The 13863-nt window shown below is 38.6% G+C and overlaps 1 protein-coding gene across 3 annotated transcripts in view; it reads right to left on the reverse strand.

Annotated features, from left to right (window-relative positions):
* The window catches only part of LOC139945129 (beta-arrestin-1-like), a 121654-nt gene that overhangs the window by 92533 nt on the left and 15258 nt on the right, over positions 1-13863 (reverse strand). Inside the window, exon 1 of one of the 3 annotated variants that reach the window (XM_071942403.1) lies at positions 4136-4604. The exons of the other annotated variants lie outside the window; for them this stretch is intronic. Within the exon in view, the coding sequence (XP_071798504.1) occupies positions 4136-4161 (26 nt within the window). The 5' untranslated portion in view covers positions 4162-4604. Of the gene's footprint in view, positions 1-4135; positions 4605-13863 lie in introns of those variants that run through there. 3 annotated transcript variants of the gene reach the window in all.

The raw sequence follows: 13863 nt of genomic DNA on the forward strand, positions 1-13863 counted from the left end.
TATGAGTGTTGGCCAGGGCCCAATGTCATAGAGCTGCTAAGCACAAAAAATTACTTAGCATGAAATTTTGGCCTTCATAGAAACAAGATTCCCAACCAAATTTCCATGTGATTTTCAGGATAAGCCAACAATAGCTGAATACCAGTAACAAGCATTATGCATCAAATGGAAATTTTGTTGGTAATCTTGTTTTTATCAAGGAAGAAATTTTATGCTAAGCAAATCTTTGTGCTTAGCAGCTCTATGAAATTGGGCCCCGTTCAGTTGTCTACATGTACCTAGTTTTCACCTTTTCAAACATAATTAAAGCCAATGGAAGCCACATTTTTAGTTTATGGGTGAATCAAAAATATGTTATCAAATTTGAATAAATTTACATCTCGTATGGACTTTATTGTCTTTATTGTGTTCTTGTATTAGACTATTAAAGTATCTCTTGTTTTATTTCTATATTATAGTTGAGAATGGTAGTCAATATTTTAAAGGTTTAAACAACAACAGTTTACAAAAATGGAATGTTTGGTTGCTCATTTCCTGAGTATTATGCTTTTGACCATTTTCCCCTTACAATTAATTTCAACTTCAGATAGAAGAAATCTATAAATCTTTATCCCTTTTTTGGAACAAATTGAGAACAAATACACAATGAAAGAAACAAAATCACACAATGTGCAACAGAAAAAAACTAATATATAATCGTTAAACATTTAAACCATCTATTGTTACTGAATGTCAACATCTACACATGTATGACTGAGGAAGAAAATTTGAGGGAAAAAATCTGAGGTGAACTGATGTCTACATCAAAACCATGGCAACACCAAACAAAAGCCTCTGTAACCAAGCTCAACTTTCTGGTACAATCTAACCCTTTGTTTCCAGAAATCTTCATCAACTCTATAAGGATTAAGGCTGGTACATGTAGAGTATTAGATCTCAGGGACAGTTTGCACGTATATGAACAGTATATACACTGATGTGCAGTGTATTGGGTGTAACAGTCAACCCGCGAAAGACATTTGCTACTCTTGAATGAAAGTCTCTTCGACAAAACTATTGTATTTACAATTATTTACATTTATTTACAACCACTGGGGAAACACTTTCAGCATCGAAACTCGGTCAGCAGGTAACAACAATATCATCAGGACACCCAATAGGCCTAAAGTAAAGAACTTTCAACTTTAAATGAGCGTGTGCGTATTTTGCGTGGAGCAATTCAACTATTAGAATGCGTTCTGTTTGCGTCGTGACCGTTATCGTTTTCGTGCACAGCATTCCCTTATGAGGAGATGTTTACCAGAGGGCGACGGAGGGCTTTACGATTTCATAGCTGGAGGGGTATTGTGTTGCAATCAATCATTTAACAATTATAATTTTTTGCATTTATTTTACTTTTTGACCAAAAACTGATGATGTTTTTGACCGAAAAGGTATTTATGAATGGGAATCAAAATGTGTTGAATCGGTTCTCAACTAGTGGTTTAAACCCGCCGAGGCCTGGTTCTTTATAATTTACCTCGACTTCGTCTCGATAAAATTATCAAGAACCACACCTCGTTGGAATTAAACCACTAGTTGAAAACCTCTTCACCACACATTGATTCCCTTAAGGCCCGGTCACACAGGCCCCGATAACAGAAACTAACACGAGAACGATAAAAATGCACGCTCGCGATTGGTTGAATTGCTCCGCGCAGAATACGCCCACGCTTATTCAACCAATCGAGGGCGTGCATTTTTATCGATATCGTTTTCGTTCTCGTTATCGGGGCCTGTGTGACTGGGCCTTTACTCATTTGTCGAGTTGGCAGTTATAAAAAGTGCATAATGTACTGAACCATGGATTTCCTCATGACATGGCACCAATTACTACCTCTGTCATCAAGTTCAGGAAGGTTTCAGATGCATACATGTAAACTATCATAGGTAGTTTTAGCAATTGTATTGTTCCAAATATAAAAGGGACAGAGTGCAATGTATACTGGAATTCATTCATGGAATCTTATTCCTAATGGCATCAAATGCTATCAAAAGGCACTGGACACGATTGGTAATTACTCCAAATAATTGTAGGCATAAAAAACTTACTTGGTTGGTAACGCGCAGTGGAGAGCTGTTGATAGTATATAACATTGTGAGAAACAGCTCCCTCTGAAGTAACGTAGTTTTTGAGAAAGAAGTTATTTCTCACTAAAATATTTGAATTGATTTTGAGACCTCAGCTGAGGTCTTGAATTCAAGCATCTGAAAGCACACAAGGCGTTTTTTCTTCCATTTTTCTTTCGCAGCTTCAACGACAAATTGAGTTCAAATTTTGCAGGTTTGTTATATTATGCATGTTGAGATACACCAAGTGAGAAGACTGGTCTTTGACAATTACCAAAGGTGTCCAGTGTCTTTAAATAAACGATGTCAATTCAAAAGGGGCAGTCAAACAACAAATCAAACTTCTTTCCTTGTTTAAAGGCAGTGGACATTATTGGTAATTACTCAAAACAATTATTATCATAAAACCTTACTTGGTAACGAGTAATGGGGAGAGGTTGGTAGTATGAAACAGTGTGAGAAATGGCATCCTCTGAAGTGACATCGTTGTCAAGAAAGAAGTAATTTTCCAAGAATTTGATTTCAAGACCTCACATTTAGAATTTGAGGTCTCGAAATCAAGCATCTGAAAGCACACAACTTCCTGTGACAAGGATGTTTTTTTCTTTCATAGTTATCTTGCAACTTCGACGACCAATTGAGCTCAAATTTTCACACGTTTGTTATTTTATGCATATGCTAAGATACAGCAAGTGAGAAGACTGGTCTATGACAATTACCAATAGTGTCCACTGCCTTTAATCTCTCCATGGGGTTCTTGGCTTGTACAGTGATTACAGTTGGGTTTTCTGAGAGTCCTTGGCTTCACGACCAGAATAATTAAAATGAAATAAAAAACTCTTCTCTCAATCTAATTTGTAACAGCTTTTAACACTTGTTTGAAAAAAAATTTCAATTCATGTGCAATTCTTCTCGCTTTGTTTTATTTTGTTTTCGGGTTTTTTTATGGACCCTGGAAAGCTGAAGGTAAAAAGCCATGATTAAAGCCATTAAATACACTTTCGGAACAGAACAAAAAATAAAAGTCCACAGATTTACAAATAACTTACAGGGTTTACAGAAGGTAATGGTGAAAGACTTCTCTTGAAATATTATTTCATGAAATGTTTTACTTTTCGAGAAAACATGAAAACAATATCAATTCTCGATAGCGAGAATTACGGATTTATTTTAAACACATGTCATGACACGGCGAAACGTGCAGAAACAAGGGTGGGTTTTCCCTTTATTTTCTCCCAACTCCGATGACCGATTGAGCCTAATTTTTCACAGGTTTGTTATTTTATATAAAAGTTGTGGTACACAAAGTGTGGGCCTTGGACATTACTGTTTACCGAAAGTGTCCAATGGCTTTAAAGAGCTTTTTGGGCTACACTTGGCTTTATAATCAGTTAATTTGTCATGTATCTTTTTATTACGCTTCATTTTAATGTGAATAAAATAGTAGCAATAATAATAGTTCTCAATGAACATTCTCTTTTGTTTGTTTCAATTCTATGGTTGCCATGCCAGTAAGTTTGGATTTTGTTACATATGGTAGGGTCAGAGGTCAGAGGTCAGAGGTGTCTGTCTCCTAAAAAGATCCGAATATTACCAATGGTGACAAGTTAAGGCTTGTAACTATTAGTTCTCTGTTGGTGGGACAGACGTATCACACAGTGGTTTGTGAACTTTCCTTGTGACCAGGGCCTAATTTCATAACGCCTGTATATCAGTAAGCACAAGAACCTGCTAAGCACAGACAAGTCACAAGTATCGCTTAACCAAAATAGGTTACCCGCCAGAACTACATTAAGCTCACAAAACATTTTTGTGACTGGTGCCCCACTCATTTTTTGCTAAGCAAAGAAATTTTGCATGCAGTATTTTCTGCTAAACAGCTTTATGGAATTTGGCTCAGTCTTCTTTCCCTCTCATCACAAAACAACTTCACCCCCTCCCCCCCCCCCCAACCACCCACACTGCCCCACAAGGATAATGTCTTAAGAAGCACTTTTCACACACAAAGAGTCAACGATTAACTTACATTCCTTTTTCCTTTGGAGAAGTCATGGTGGCCACTGGGGACACTAATTAAAGCGTATCAGAGCACTTGCTGAGATCAAATCCTGCTATCTACATGTACCATGTACCTGTCCACATATCAAAATATCCTGTCCACAGTAAACCGGCATGTATAGTTTTCCTTCACACCACACGATGTGTGCATTAAACCAACAGGGAAGCTCTACATGTAACTCTTAAAAGACAAGCACAGCAACTTTCCGGGGTAGTGTTGTTGCCTGTCACGTCCAGCCCAAAAGCAACACTGAGCTGTGTTGAGCCTCAGAAGACTAATGTATATTCCTCAAAAAGATTTCCACGTTGTGAAATCAGCTATAATCCCTGGCTTAAATCCCACAGGTGATGTCAAACTAACCAGGCCATAAAACAACCACAAACCGAAACTGAAGTTTGGGTTATGTGTATCCAACCTCATGAACTTTGGTGGACCTCCAGATCTCTGGAGTTATTTTTAAAACGGTACTCTATGCACCACCCATGCTTCCAACAACAGGTTTCCTGTGTAGTCTCACAGTCAAGCCGTTAAATCAGCTCACCCCAAGGTCCTCTGTCCCTGCTATAGTGGTGTTTCACTGTATAGCTCCAGTCAGTACAGCAACACTTTGTAATCTTTTCACAGGATACAATTACACGATGATATATTTTTCGCAGAGTTTCCACAGGAAATTGAGGTCCTTTCCGTTGCAATTGGGTCCAGTCAGTCACACCTGAACATAGGTACATGTATAATTGCTTTGACTGAAGCTACCGTGCGACGCTCACAAAATCCTCCACATTTCACCTGAAAATTGGCCAAGCTTCAATCTTAAGATTTCAGTCAGTGACTGAGCGCGGAAACTGCAAAAATCACCTACGACTCAGAGGGTTTCCCAAACTCAGTCGAATGAGCATCCAGGTTCAATTGATTAGCTTGCGACAGCCCAGTCAAGGTTGTCCTACAGGTAAACACTGAAGTAGTTCAGGGAAATTACCAATCATTCCAAAGAAAAATGGTTCGACTTCCAATCTACATGTATTCCAGACCTAATTTTAAACTGTCAACTGTTACATCTACACATTTTTCTGAGAAAATATGGGCAGGTCTGTCGGAAACGAATCTTGATGTCGGATTCCGAGCACGGGGAAAGCTAGAATGGCAAGTCCTGTCCCACACGAGCCCCCGCAGTCTGGTTTAACAACTACATGTACAGCATCCTCAAAAATTATAAAAAACAGTCGTGTACATCAAAATGATTCACTTATTGTATGTCAGTCACAAGGAAAAAAGATGTCCCAGAGTCTTGTCTGCTAATTCTCGCCTTTTTCTCTGTTCACCGTCGCATAGACTCCTGGTCAGCCACCCCTTCAGTTTGCTGTCCCGCCTGAGGGGGAGGGATTTACCCCAAGAAGCGTGCTGGCAAGGACGAAGGAAGGTATCAGCGAACAAACACGTTACCCTGTCATCCCTCATTGACTAAGCACTACAAAAATATTCTTCTTTGTCCACTTTGATTATGTGCATCAACGCTAGAAAAGGTGACTTAAGTTGATGCTCTCATTTCATTTACATAATGTAAGTTGTTTCACACTGACTTTCAAAATATGGCAAAGTGTTTATCCGGCCTTCTTAGGTATTCCGGAAGGCAGACGTCGAAGCGCTGTATCATTTGAACAACTACAACATCTACCTTTTCCACCAAAATGTCATGGAGTTTCAATATGTTGCCATTGGTTTTACTGGCAAAAGGCTGACTTGCATTTGCATACATGATATATACATATCATGCATAACTTTACTCAACATTATTAGGTTTACGGAAACACCATGTGTATTGCTGGGTAGACTTAACTGATAAAAAATGTACATTGTACCAAACTACGTGCTGCTTGTGAGAGTGTCAAGATAAAGAATGATCAAAGAATTTCCTGCACAGTTTATTTTATAACAATATTTGTCTATCCAGGGAGTTTCCCAGCCTACTTTTGATGCTCTTTTCTCAGAGGTGGTAAATTTTGTTATGATGCATTATTTGCAGGCTGTTTAGGAAATTCTGCTGGGAACTGTGTTATTATTTGATTTTGCTTGGCTAGGTTCGTAATATAGTACCGCGCAACGACATGGGACCAATTCAACTGGGCTGATAAGTATACAACAGGGTTACCAGCCAAAATACCTAGGTGATATCTTCTGCCTTTTTGACTGGTCTCCTGTCACATTTCGCTAAGCAAATAAATTTCTCGGGCAATATTGTTCTCTTGAGCAACTTTGCTCTCTTGGGTGACTCAAGTATGTAAATGGAATTGGGGTAGGAGCAACAGCTGTACAAACAGCTCAAAGGAGCAACTTGGCCAATTAGAGCCCAGTTGTTGCAAGGGGACATTGAACCAATCGTAGGAACAGCTTAAAAGGCAAAGTACACGTTTGGATTTCGGAAATGTACGATTGTTTTAATTCTAAATAAATGTAGACACGTATGTAAATGAAACTAGCCTGCCATAACTTGATTTCAAAAACTGTTAGCATTTTTTGTTTGTTTAGATATCACCGGATATCTTGAGCGGTTACATGTCTACGAAGGAAGAATAATTCCGTAATTGGAAAAAACAATCTTTGAATTTTTTTTTTTTAATCCCTTTCTCTTAAACCACATTTCTTAGACATTGTTTCTGAACATAAAAAGTTATAATATACTTTATCAACAGGTGCACTGCGTCTTACCAAGTACATTAGTTTTTAGGGACATTCATTTTTTGAGTAATTAAACCAGGTGCATAACATGCAAAGCTGCTGGTATGCGGAGGCCGGGCATACATTTTTACGCACCCACTTTCATCCAATGATCTATCTCCTTTTACCCCAGCGAGGGCGCTGCTTGAGAGTACAATATTATGCAACGGTCTATTGACCAGACCTGGAGGTGCACGGAGTCCACTGCCTCTGTTGCCCCTGGTCTTGGCATTGGCGTCCCTAGTCTTGGCCTTGGTGCCCCATCAAAAGTTTCCTATAGACTTTTCCAATGGAGGTGCCCTTAACAAAACGAAAATGGCCTCGCCCTCTCAAAGATGAAATTCCAGGCCTGATTGGCAATTAATGAAACAGAAAATGAGTAAAAATTTTCAATCTGAAAGCTCACTGATTATGACACTCATATACTAGTACCAATCCTCCAGAGTAATATGTGTCTGATATGATCTAAACAACAACAAGGAAACAACATTTGAAGATCTCCAATATCACCATTATTGCTTATTCCAATATTCACAATCAAAATAAGCCCAATGAGTAGAACTTACACCAAATTCTTGACAAAGCTTTAATTTGTCCTCTTTAAAAAAAAAGAATGTGGCCTAATTTTCATGAGTTGACAGTTTGGATGCAAGATGTGTTTACCTAGAACACAGAATAGGACATTTTAATTTAACTCGTCTGCGAGAAGAAAAAAAACACACAGCAATGAACTTTCCCTTTAAAATTGAAGTCAGAAACCAGGATAGTTGTTTCAGCACAGGCTGTGAGTGGTCAAGTGGGTCCCTATGGAGCTAGTATAATAATCCACTTTCGGATATTGATCGACAGGGTGGGTATATTGACCAGAGCTTGGCACACAACAATACTCTCAAATAACCCCGTCCGACAAAGTATGAGGTCATCCATATTTATCACGCATACTTTAATCTAAGTATGTCAAACATCGATGAAAATAAGATAATTGACCTAGAAGTCTGTACATAACGCTTTTCACAACACCAAGCAAATTCCCAGGTAATAAAACCCAAGAAAAGTCCTGGCAAAGAGAGGTGTCATTCTTCCGAGTTAGGAGAAACTGAGGATAAGGCGCCTCCAGGTCATTCAACCCCATTGCCTGAGCATCCCGGAAGGAAACAACTTAAAGGTACTTAACTCACTTGGTGTATCTCAACATATGCATAAAATAACAAACCTGTGAAAATTTGAGCTGGAGTGGTCGTCGAAGTTGCGAGACAATAATGAAAGAAGAAAAAACTGTCACAGAAAATTACTTCTTTCTCGAAAACTATGTTACTTCAGAGGGAGCCGTTTCTCACAATGTTTTATACCATCAACAACCTCTCCCCATTACTCGTCCCCAATTAAGGTTTTATGCTATTAATTATTTTGAGTAATTACCAATAGTGTCCACTGCCTTTAAATCTTTGCCTTCTCCTTTTTCCAAAGATATCTACCTCATTCACTAAATAATTTGTTCTTTTCTCCCTCTTCCGACCTTTGACTTTGTCTGAGAACTGAAGATTCAAAAGTTTCGGATGAAAAATTATCCTAACCACATTATTTGAAAGGGAATTCTTTACATAATAGCTTATACCATCCCATCTACAGCTGCAGTGCTTCTCACAAAGTAATATTTTGTGGCCATTATCATTTTGAGATACCAATGGTTTATTACTCTAGCAATCTAACACTTTATGGACACCCCTCTGAATAATGGTATAGTCCTTCCCCCTGCCTAATCCACAGGTGGTTATTTAAGGTCAGAAGTTGTTGCTACAGAAAAATCAAAATATTTTTACGACCTCTCCAAGGTCAAATAAATAGTCATCTTGTGTAATTTCAAAATATAAAAAACAAATTCCTTTTATATTGTTTCCATTCCTATATTTCAAGTTATTACCTCTAATCACTAACTAAATGATTTATTGTCACATATTGACTGGCAAAGAGGTAACTAGTGTACATTACGTCTAGTCACCTTGGTGAGAGGCGAGCGCTTTAAGCACAGGCCAACCATGCCACCAAAGTCAACAGATAAACTTTTTCTTTCCCCCTTTTCATAGTTTTTTTCTCTTTTTATTTAAGACTTTACTCATTTAGGTTTTCTGACTCTATCGAAAAATACAAAACCGTTGGACTTGTCCGGTCGTGAGTTTACTAGCCTTTTGCTAAAACCACTGGCCTAGGGGCTGCATGCTGTCCAGTGTTCATTTCAAGCCCTGATCAATCAATCAATCAATCATGCACTTTATCAACTTGCAAATTTATTTAAAATGCGTAAAGTGACCAAATGACCATTCAATTAACTAGTTCATAAGTTAGTTACAGAAATGGAAAAACCCCAGACTAATAAGGACTGGAATGGCCACTGGACAACTTGGAAAGAGTTCAGTAATTTCAGAACAGGGCTCGAATTTGGGAGAGAAAAAAGGTCCACTTTATCAACTTGCAAATTTATTTAAATTTGTAAAGTGACCAATGACCATTCAATTAACTAGTTCCTAAGTAAGAAATGAAAAGAAAAAAAACATGCCAATAATTAGGACTGATGAAATATCCACTGGACAACTTGCAAAGAGTTCAATAGTTTCAGCACAGGTTTCGATTTTGAGAGAGATAAAAATTGACAAGACGGCAGGACTTGTAGCTCAGAATCTTGACTGGACCTTTATTTTATTTCTAAGACCAGAATCAAGATGAGAAGAGACTAGAATCAAAATGAGAACACAGTTTTATCATCTAAACTGTTTGATATCTGAAATAATAAGTCGCCGTCCCCTTAAGGTGATCCCACTATTGCCGCTTTCCAGGTTGTATCGTAAACTTGGATGCGATCCCTGGCTACAAGGCAGTTACAGGTCGAATGGCTTCTGACTGGCACCCCTGAAGAAACACTGGTAATGGGGGTGACTGCCAACAATAGGAAAAGATAGCTCAGTTGATAAAACACTGGCTTGTTATTGCGGAGGTCGCATGTTCAAATCCAGCACTTTGTTCAACCCAACATTTTTTTAATTCAGTCAGTTTCCCTTGTTACTTGTTACTCAGTTTTGTCTTGTATAGAATCATGCTAGGGATTTATGATTTACATACAACATTTCAATGTTTCAGTATTTCAATTTTTATTTGATTTGCATCAAAGTTGGAACAGATGCAACTGACTCATCAGCACCCACATGTGTTTTTGGCCCCACAACAAAATAACTTCATCATTTACAGAGACATCATTTTTTTGCATAAATATATATACAAAAAAAGGGTGAAAATCCGACGCAAACTACTCCAAAGCAAAAAGGATTTGTTCAGAGTGCTTGCTCCGTGTTTTACAGCTATGTACATGATGCGCATTTACCTTGTGTCCGGATTGTGTTACGCCCACAGTATTTGTGCACCGAACTGTGGTTGTATTGTCGTTGACGGGATTGATATACACATTGTAGAGTCTGCTTGTTGCGCATACGCAAACTGTGCAGACAAACAATGGTTTGTCACGCACATAGTTTAAAATGTCAGTTTGTGTATAATGGTATCCTTGGTGAGAAATAATGAACAATGAATAATGAAAAAAAAACTCACCTAAATTTGTCAAGTGGTTGACAAGAAACTAGTGATTAATTTTAATCGGCATAACAATTTGTCACTATAAATATTTGATTGAATTGACATTATAATGTGCACAAAGGGGACTCAGCATTTTTGTACGTATCAGTCATGGTCAAAAATTATCACATTTTCATTGCATACAAAAGAAGTAATCAATTCCTATATTTAACTGCATTGCCACGCAGGGCTTTGACAAAATCATCATAGATCATGAAGTAACAACCACTCCACTGTTTGAACAGCTTTTTTTTATTCCCTGAGTTTTTTTTCCCTCCCTTACAAGCCATGTACATGTATGCACATGAAGGTGCAGTTTTTACGATGACACGGCTGTATGGTTCATTATAATATTTGATCCAGAAATCGGCAAGAACAGCAGCATGATGCGCGGTTCAACCCCGATGAACATACTCTCAGCATCGCCGCATGTTGGAGTGAGGGTTCAGGCTTTACATACAGGATCGTATGTCAGATTATCCGGTTGCGTTTTTAAAAATTAATTTCCCCATGGTGTTGTTGTCGGAATTGTTACATGTATAAGTTACTGGCATTGGTAAAGTAACACTGCAGTAACTGCACGCTAGTAGTAAATGGAGGCAACGCACATTCAATGTATGTGAGGCTCAGTATTGCAAGTAAGGCTACCGATTGCCACTGTACCTGGGTGCGCAGGTGTGGGGACAAGGGGCCAAGTGCAAGGTTTTCCCTCGCATAGGCAGAGCTAAAAATTTATACTAAACCGCTGGCCTGAAACCACTGATTTTTCTGTTAATTTGGGGTTTAACAAAGAGAAATTGACTAGTAGGTGGGCTTTGAACCAACTTCAAATTAACAATTAATTTGTTTGAATTAATTTCCCTGTGGTGCTGTTGTCAGAATGGTAACATGTGTGGTTTACTGACATTGGTAAAGTAACACTGCAGTAACTGCACGCTAGTTATAAATGAGGGCAACGCACATTCAATACATGTGAGACTATCCATTTATTGCCGTTGAGGCTACCGTTTGCCAATGTACCTGGGTGCGCAGGTGTGGGAACAAGGGGCCAAGTGCAAGGTTTTCCTACACATGGTAGGCCTCGAAACTGAGGCCAGGGATTTTTCCTGTAATTTAAAGGTTGAAAAAATACTACAGCAGGATTCGAACCAACAACCTCCGGAGTAACGTGCATGCACTCTACACAGAGAGCTATCTAGCCGTAGGCAAATTTATTATCAAGTAATAAACCACAAGGGAAACTGACCTGGTATGTTTTGACTAAATTGGAAGTTGGGAAAATTTAATCATTTTTAGCCAGTGTGGTTTCCATGCTTTGAAAATATAAATTTTTGTTTAACAGTGAAATTATTTGCAGGGGGGCATTAACAACAAATCTGTGTTTCATTTTTTTGACATGAAAACCATGATTTTAGATTTATTTATTTTTTATTTATTTCTTCTTTACCCTGGGGAAACCTCTCAGTGAAACACTGTTTTTAAGAGCTGCCCAGCAACTACATAGGCCTACACATTCAAATAAAAATAAAAAATTAATATAAAAATATGTTTATAAAAATATATTCACTTCCTTATGGCAAAACTGCCTTATGGAGACTGAGAACAAAACCAAAAAGGGAACACAAAAGATTAGGGTGCAATCACGTGGAATTTTGTCTGCAATGTTAGGGGTGTTCTTTTAAATACTGGGACAAAGTATAGAACAATAGATGTCTCCACAAGGATGCAAACAAATAGAATTTGTGTGTAAGCCAGAAAGTGTGTACAGAAAGTGTGTTGTTCATAATATTTTTAGAATTACAATACAATTCCACTATGACTCACACTGGGGACTGTATGATTTGTTTGACTACAGAACATTTGTTTCAGTGATAATACAGTGTTTCAGGTGGCACGGTTGGCTTATAATGTGTAAAGCGCTCGCCTCTCACCAAGGTGACCCCGGTTCGATTCCCAGCCAGGGCCATGTGTGAGTTGAGTTATGCGTTGGTTCTCTGCTGTGCCACGAGGGTTTTCCAGACCATCCGCGTCCCTCGCAATTCAGCTCTTAGCTGCGAGTAAGGATGATTAGCCCCCCAAATTATTATCAATACATGTCTCAACATGTCAATCTTATGTACATTGTAGGTATAAATATCATTCAACAAATTTAATGCAAAAAATAGTTCGTGGCCTGACGTTTCGACCCTAGCAGAGTCTTTCTCGAAGGCTAAAAAAGAATTTAACACGGCTGCACTCCTCAGTCTCTCCATGAGCTCATCTCACACCAAAACAATCTGGTCAGGTTTAAAGATCTTCAACTTCATCACTGTGTGCCTAAAAAAAACGGGCACACAACATGCCTGGAATTTTATCTTTGATGAAAGGGCAAGGCCATTTTCATTTAAGGGCACTTCCATTGGAAAATCTTAAACTCAATGAGAAACTTTTTAGGGGGGCACCAAGTCAAAGACCAGGGGCAATGAGGGCCATTAACTCTGTGGCCTGCATGTAAGTCCAGAGGTGCACCCTTTTTCCCAGTAACAATACAGCCCCCCTCCTAGCTATTGGTTTACATCAAGTATCCAGCAGCAATAACTAATAACCACTACGCAGTTCATTAAGATGTCTGCTCCCAAGCTAACGTGTTATTATAAGCTTTCCATCCAGGGTCCAGTTTAGTAAGGGGCTGCTAACCAGATTTGTTGTCTTGTTTTCTTTTTGTGCTAAGCCGAATTCAGCAGGGAAGAATTCATAGGTCACATGAAAATCACGTGAAAAATTGTCCGCTAGGCAAGTTTGCACGCTTGTATAGCAGCTCTATAAGTTGGGCCCAGGTCAATGTTGACCTGGATGCAGCGAGCATGTTGAGTGATAATGAAGAGGTAGTACATGATGTGTAATGGGTCATGCTAAGAGGACCCGATGAGAGAAGCATGGATGTAAGATGTAAGATTAGGAACCGCAGCATCCGATATGAAGGATGGGGAGATGATTATTGGGTAGGGATGGCCAGCTCAGATGGAAAGGGGATCCATTTCGGGGATTTTGTGATTTGACGGTGTTAAAGTAATGAACAACGATGGCCGCCTTTTAAGTGGCAAAATTAAATGCAGTGCACAAAAGTGCTAAAATTTGTAAACATTTTATTTCATAGGGACGTCGACAGTATACATGTAAACGTACTGTCCCTCAGAAATAATTTGTTTACATACGTTTGGTAATAACTCAAAATTAATGACCATAACAGCTTCGTAAAGGGCTTTTCAGAGCTGTTGATACATGTAAATGTACATACACAACTTGAATCTGAGAGCACATACAAGTAACATGTACATGTACATATAGATCTATGTAACAAGGATGTTTTTCTTTTATTATTT

The sequence above is a fragment of the Asterias amurensis genome, chromosome 12 (genome assembly GCF_032118995.1).
Source record: "Asterias amurensis chromosome 12, ASM3211899v1".
In the NCBI taxonomy this organism is placed as follows: Eukaryota; Metazoa; Echinodermata; class Asteroidea; order Forcipulatida; family Asteriidae; genus Asterias; species Asterias amurensis.